Genomic DNA, 6,497 nt, shown 5'->3' with positions numbered 1-6,497 from the left:
AAAAAAAAAAAAAAAAAAAAAAAAAAAAATATATATATATATATATATAAGAGAAAATCCAAGAAAATAAAAAAATGTGACAAATAAAAATTTAAAATATTGTTTGGTATAAAATAAAAAGAAGAGAAATAACAAAACTAGAAATGTTAATTATTTTAAAAATAAAAGAACGTCTTACAAAATAACACGAAATTAAAAATAAATAATAGTGCACAAATAAAAATATTAATAGTAAAATTAAATTTATTATTATTTTTTCTCCATTTTAAAGAGATTGTAAAAGATGATAAATTTTGTTAATTTTTTCACTTGTTATTTATCTCTTCCTTTACTACTCTGTAACTCATTATCATCTCTTATATAGTTCTCATAAACCAATCCCACCGCTATTTTTGAGTTAGAAAGTTAACTTTGTAGTATAAAAAGTTTAACTTCAAACTATTATTCCAATTTTAAAAAATTTACTAAAATTATTCTTTTAAAAAAAAGTTACAACCATTTTACTAAATTAAGTATTTTTATATTTAAAAAAAAAAAAGAATGAAAGGAGAAGATTGTCTTTTGATCTCAAGTCCACACTCTTCTCGTTTCATTAACAAAAAATCGACAACGTTTTCGTGCACCTCTAAATACTGAAAAGAGATCTCAACCGTTTTGTTTCTTACCACAACGAAATCTCAATCGTCGGTAATCATCGCGTGTTGTTGGAGTCTTATAAACCCACCGCTTCCCTTCTCTACTGAAGTCTCTGTTTTCCTCTCTCAACAAACAAATGGCTTCTCTCTCTCACCTCAACCAACAACTTCTCAGCACAAACACTCTCCCATTCACTCCTCTCAACTCCACACCTTCAATTTCGCCACCGACCATCGGATTTCGCAGCAAGTCTTTCGGAAGACCGATTGTCGCATCGGCCGATGTTTCGAGGCGGGTGGTCTACGTCCATGCCGTGACTAGCGACGATGAGTGGGGTCCAGATAGGGATGTGCCTTATGCTGGTGTGGCGGTTGCGGTGGAGGAGAAACCGGTGGAGACTGAGACGGATAAACTGAAGAAGGCTTTGGTGGATAGTTTTTATGGGACCGATCGTGGACTTAAAGCGAGCAGTGAAACGAGAGCGGAGATTGTTGAGCTTATTAGCCAGCTTGAAGCTAAGAATCCAACCCCTGCTCCCACTGATGCATTGACTCTGCTCAACGGAAAATGGATTCTCGTGTAAGCAACTTTTTATTTTTATTTTTTAATCTTCGTTATTATAAGAGTCTATAATTTTTCTAAGTTCATTCTATTCTAAAAAGTCATCTAAGTTTATGAAAAGACAAAATATCTCTTTTCGTCGCCAATTTTGTCAAAATTAGATGCAGTTGATTTGGATTCTTCCTCTGAGAGAATGATTTTATGTCATTGGTTGATTCCACTAGGAGGGCTAGGAGTGATGGCTTTTATAATAGAAGAATTGAGGATTTTCAATTTCGGGGATTGTCATTTGATTTACTCGTTTATTTTAATTTTTGTGTGTTTATAGCAAAATCCTTATTTAATGATAAACAAAGTGTAAATTTCTTATTTAATCAACAAAAGAATTGCTCACGTGTTGGGTGCTTCCGCGGTGTCAATTAAATAGGAGTTGTTAATTTTACTGCCAATGACTTGTGGTCCAAGAGAACTAAGGGGGATATTTTTTTTTAAATATCCTATTTTTACAACAAAAGATTAAATATTCTATTTAAAATTAAGCACCAAACCACTCTTTTTTTCACCCTATATATATATATACTTTTTTTTTTTTCTTTTTAAATTAGAGTAGTTTGAGTCTTTTACACGGTTGTTAGGCTGTTATACGATGCCTCTTTGGCTTTTATAGTAGTTTGAGTCCACTTTTTGTGTGGGATATTATCCATCCACCTTAAAGTCTCTTAATCTGTCATGCCAATTTGCAACAAAATGTCCGAATTTATGAAGAATCACTTAAACATCTATTGATAGAATTGAAATGTACCTCAGGGATAGAGTGCAACAAGTAACGGCAGTCTGTAGTTTTTGTTATCCAACTAACAAACATGTGGTTGGATTTGTGGTTTCGTAGGTATACATCCTTTGCAGGTTTATTTCCATTGCTGTCGAGTGGAACACTGCCATTAGTTAAGGTTGAAGAAATATCTCAGACTATTGACTCTGAAGCTTTTACTGTCCAAAACTCTGTTCGGTTTGCTGGTCCATTGACTACCACCTCCATTAGTACCAACGCCAAATTTGAAGTTCGAAGTCCAAAACGTGTTCAGGTTTGCCCTTGATCCTTCTTTTCCTGTTTTTTTTACCCTCCAATTTCAAGAAGAAATGGGTTGTGGTGGTTGGGGTTTTAGACATAGAGGTAGGTAAATAAATTCTGAGTAAACTATTTTGGTCATAGATTGAATTTCAATACTACTAAATAATTTAACTTTAATTGAAGTGAATTAATCACGTAAGTACAATCATTTGATACTCTTTTTTGAGTTTAGTAATAAGTCATTAGATATATTAGATGGTTTGGTAAATATTCAAACCGGTTCTTGAGAAAACAAGATTGACGTCTATTTAGTGTGTATGGATCTCCCACAAGAGAGAGAGAAGTTTTATCTCTCTAGATAGAACGATTCTCAAAGCTAGTGCATCCCTAGATCTTATGGTTTTCACAATTGTTGCATTGTGCAGCTGTGGTAGAGGATCTAAATATCCGTTGATAATAAAAAAAATTGAATATAAATTGAGATGAATATTATGAAAAACCAATTATGAGACATTTGAGATTATTTTTTAGGGTCATGCTAACAAGTGTCCATAAAAAAGAAATAAAATATAACTTTTGAATAAAAAATTACACTTTTTACAATTTCAAAATATGAATTACATAAATTCTAATATATTTTTTCTATATTTAAACTCTTAACAAGTGTCTTTGAGACACTTGATAGCGTTTCCATTTTTTATTTTTTTTTTTATCATCAAATTAGTACTCTTTTTATGGATCAGATAGTTTTTACTCTAAATTCTTAGGGTGGTAGAATTGAATTTGGACAAACAAGTGAATTTAAGCATATCACAAGATAATTATTTAAGCTATTGATCTCATCTTGCATGTTATTCAGATCAAGTTTGACGAAGGTATCATAGGCACTCCACAACTGACAGACTCATTAGAGATACCAGAAAACGTGGAATTTTTGGGGCAAAGGATTGATCTTACACCATTCAAAGGCATACTTACTTCTGTCCAAAACACTGCCTCATCAGTTGTGAGAACAATTTCCAATCAGCCTCCATTGAAGTTCCCAATTTCAAACAACAAGGCTCAATCATGGTTACTTACTACATACCTTGATGAAGAACTACGCATCTCAAGGGGTGATGGCGGCGGTGTGTTTGTTCTTATCAAGGAAGGCAGTTCTCTTTTGACAAACCAAAGAAACTAAAGAAATTATATTGGTTTACTTTCTTGGTCATTATGTAATAATACATGTTGTTCACTTGTACCTATTCATAAATAAGCAATGATAGATAAAACTATATTATTATACTTGTTAATTTGGGGATTGAGTTGCAAATGCCTCTATCTAATCTTTGAGAAGTATAAGGTTACTTAAATTTGTCCAACCTCTAAAGTAATCACAAGAGGTTTTGTTAGATAGACCTCAACCAAATTTTTATGAGCTCCCAAAATTCCATTAAAATCACCAATCAAGCTCCGAGGCCCTATATCTCTTTGTTGATGAGAGATCAATTTCAAACACCGTAGACTCTAAATGACTTGCACAAAGTCTCCAAAGATTAGGAATATACTGACTTGTTAAATTGGAAAAAAGAACTTAAGCCGCAATTGTCTCCAAAATTGTGAAGGAAATTTGCCACAGGACATTCATGGTTCTACTGTGAATATAAATCTGGTTTATGTTTATGGGAAATGTTAAGAAGAACACTCGTTAAGAGAAAACAAAAAAGAAAATATATTTTTTAAAGTTTTGTATTCAATGATTTGTGAAATCTTAAAAAGTGCTTTCTTTTTTACATTAATTTTTTTTCCTTTACAAATACTGTGAAAACATTTGTTAGCATGAGACTATGTTAATTGCACAATCTTTTAAATACCAACCTTGTTTCAAGGTTTCCACTTTCCAACACCTCTAGCATCCAATAGAAGACTTTCATTGAGAATGTTGTTTGTTACCGAATCTCATCTTTAAATCAAATATAAAAGAGTCATATTCACTATTTTACCGTCAAAATGTATTGAGATTGAACATGACTCTTTTATGTTTAATTCAAACACGAGATGACCGAAATCAATTGTTACCCGTTTTAAATTGAATACCGTACAAATCAGTTTTCAAACTGTGATTTCTTGCCTTTTTCTTACTTTTTTACTTCTTTAAAAAGAATAAAAACTTATTTGAATTCTTATTCTATTGGATTCTTTAAATCTTATGTTTGATCAGCTCAAGATTTTGACTGAGCATCCAAATCTCTATTCAAATTAAAATGAGTTTTAAAATGTTGTTGATAAGTTGTTTCTCTTACCAATGATAAATATAGAACGAGAATAATGAAGAGAGAAAAAAAACAAATAATCTATTAGGATTTCATTAACCAAATGAACAAAAAACTTAATGTGATAAGGTTACAATAAGTATATATACAAAATAATAGAAAAGTCTAAAATACTGTTAATATATAATAATATTATTTAATAATTTTCACTCCTATTTTGTTAACAACAACGTCATTTTCCAATCTCTCGTCTAAAGTTGCTTCCAAATAATTTCATTTTTGAACCTCGACTTGTGATTTAGTTTTTTTAAGGTTGTCATTATTTGAATCAGTAGGAGAATTGAAATGCAATGATTCATAATTAGAATCACAATCATTATAGATTTTCCATATTCATTATTATAAATATTATATATAATATATATTATACTTAGTGGTTGATTTTCTTGTTGAAATTTAATTCCTTTGGCTATAGGTTTAAACATAGATGTGATTACTTTTTAAGGTCAAAAATATTATTGGTTAAGTTTGTTCAAGTTTTACTTTATGTAAGTTTTGTCTAATATTATTTTGCCAGCTTTGTCTAATGTGCACAAACAAAATAATTTTATATTATGAATAAATTTATGTTTTATTATTAAATTAATAAATAGAATTATATTTTATTTTATTTAATAGTGAGACTTATTAATTTATTGATGAAAACAAATACATTGTCCAAGCCTTACTTCACTTTTAAAAATAAAGACTAGTTTGTTAGAATTACAAGAAACAAAATACACTGGACTAAAACTCTAAAGGGCAGGGTGTCTACTGTCTAAGGCAAAAATATAATTGAATTAAATATATTTGTAATTTCTATAAAATTTTCAAATAATATTTTTAATCTCTTCAAAATTTATTCTTAATTTTCTTCTTCCATATATTTTTTTATTAACAAATTTAATTCTTACCGTTAATTTTCGTAAGTCATCACACTTGTTAAAAAGAAGTCCACGTAACACCTATTACATAATTTTTCAATAATGCGACAATGGTGATTCAACAAAATAATTTTTATTTAATACAACAAAATTACGAGTCCACCAACTATTGTTAGAATATTATGCTGATATGATGCAACAATTTTAGAGATTAAATCGATTCATTACTCTGAGTCCAACTTTACCCACTCCATTTTCTAAAAAATCAAATATGATAGTGGAAGTGTAATTTTGGATGAATATAATTTAAAAATATACTTTAAAATGATACTAAAACAATTTTTTTCCCTTTTGAATACGTACTTTCGAAGTAATTCTGGGTGAAAATAGTTATGCTCTTCCTCTAGTAATAATAGTTACAAATGAAAGATCCACCAAACTCAATAGCTTCACCTACCCATCTCCTAAGTTAGGTGAGCTCTTGAGAAATCTATATTAAAATTTACAGTTTCACAATAAAAACAATCAAACAAAAATCACTTTCCTTCAAACTCTTCAATTTTAATCAACTAACGATTATCAAAATCAAATTAGCACAACACTGAAAAATATTTTCGAAAAACATACTATGTTAAAAATTATAATGGTATTAAAGGATTTTGTTTTGAGATTTTTTCTCTGAAAATTACATATATAATTATTTTTAAAGATATTAAAAAAAAATCAATATCATAGTTTTACTATCATTCAAATTTTACAATGTTAAAAAACATTTAAAAATTCTCAATAAAGATTAAAAAGTAATTTTTACATTAAAGTGCTTCAGTTTTACTAAGAAGAAAAAAACTGTATCATTATTCAAACAATCAACATCGAAAAGAAAATTGAAAATGAAAAAGAAAATAATCTTTTTGAGATGACAATGACAATAATAGTAAGCTAACAAAGCGGCGGGTCGGGATATTCGGGTTCGAAAAGCGTTCCTCATTTCAACCTACTTTTCTCCGCTCATTGAAAATAAACGTAAAACATAAACATATATCTATATAT

General features: G+C 29.5%; 1 protein-coding gene across 1 annotated transcript; it reads left to right on the top strand.

Moving 5' to 3' along the window:
- Positions 1 to 651: 651 nt before the first annotated feature.
- LOC101501690 (plastid-lipid-associated protein, chloroplastic-like) lies at positions 652 to 3,564 on the top strand. The gene is made up of 3 exons (XM_004517183.4): positions 652 to 1,215; positions 2,087 to 2,282; positions 3,129 to 3,564. Exons 1-3 carry the CDS (start codon positions 773 to 775, stop codon positions 3,450 to 3,452), a joined length of 963 nt encoding a protein of 320 aa, XP_004517240.1. The 5' UTR covers positions 652 to 772; the 3' UTR covers positions 3,453 to 3,564.
- Positions 3,565 to 6,497: the final 2,933 nt, after the last annotated feature.

Source organism: Cicer arietinum, unplaced genomic scaffold (assembly GCF_000331145.2).
Source record: "Cicer arietinum cultivar CDC Frontier isolate Library 1 unplaced genomic scaffold, Cicar.CDCFrontier_v2.0 Ca_scaffold_5710_v2.0, whole genome shotgun sequence".
Taxonomy (NCBI): Eukaryota; Viridiplantae; Streptophyta; class Magnoliopsida; order Fabales; family Fabaceae; genus Cicer; species Cicer arietinum.
This window is presented reverse-complemented; position numbering and strand designations above follow the sequence as displayed.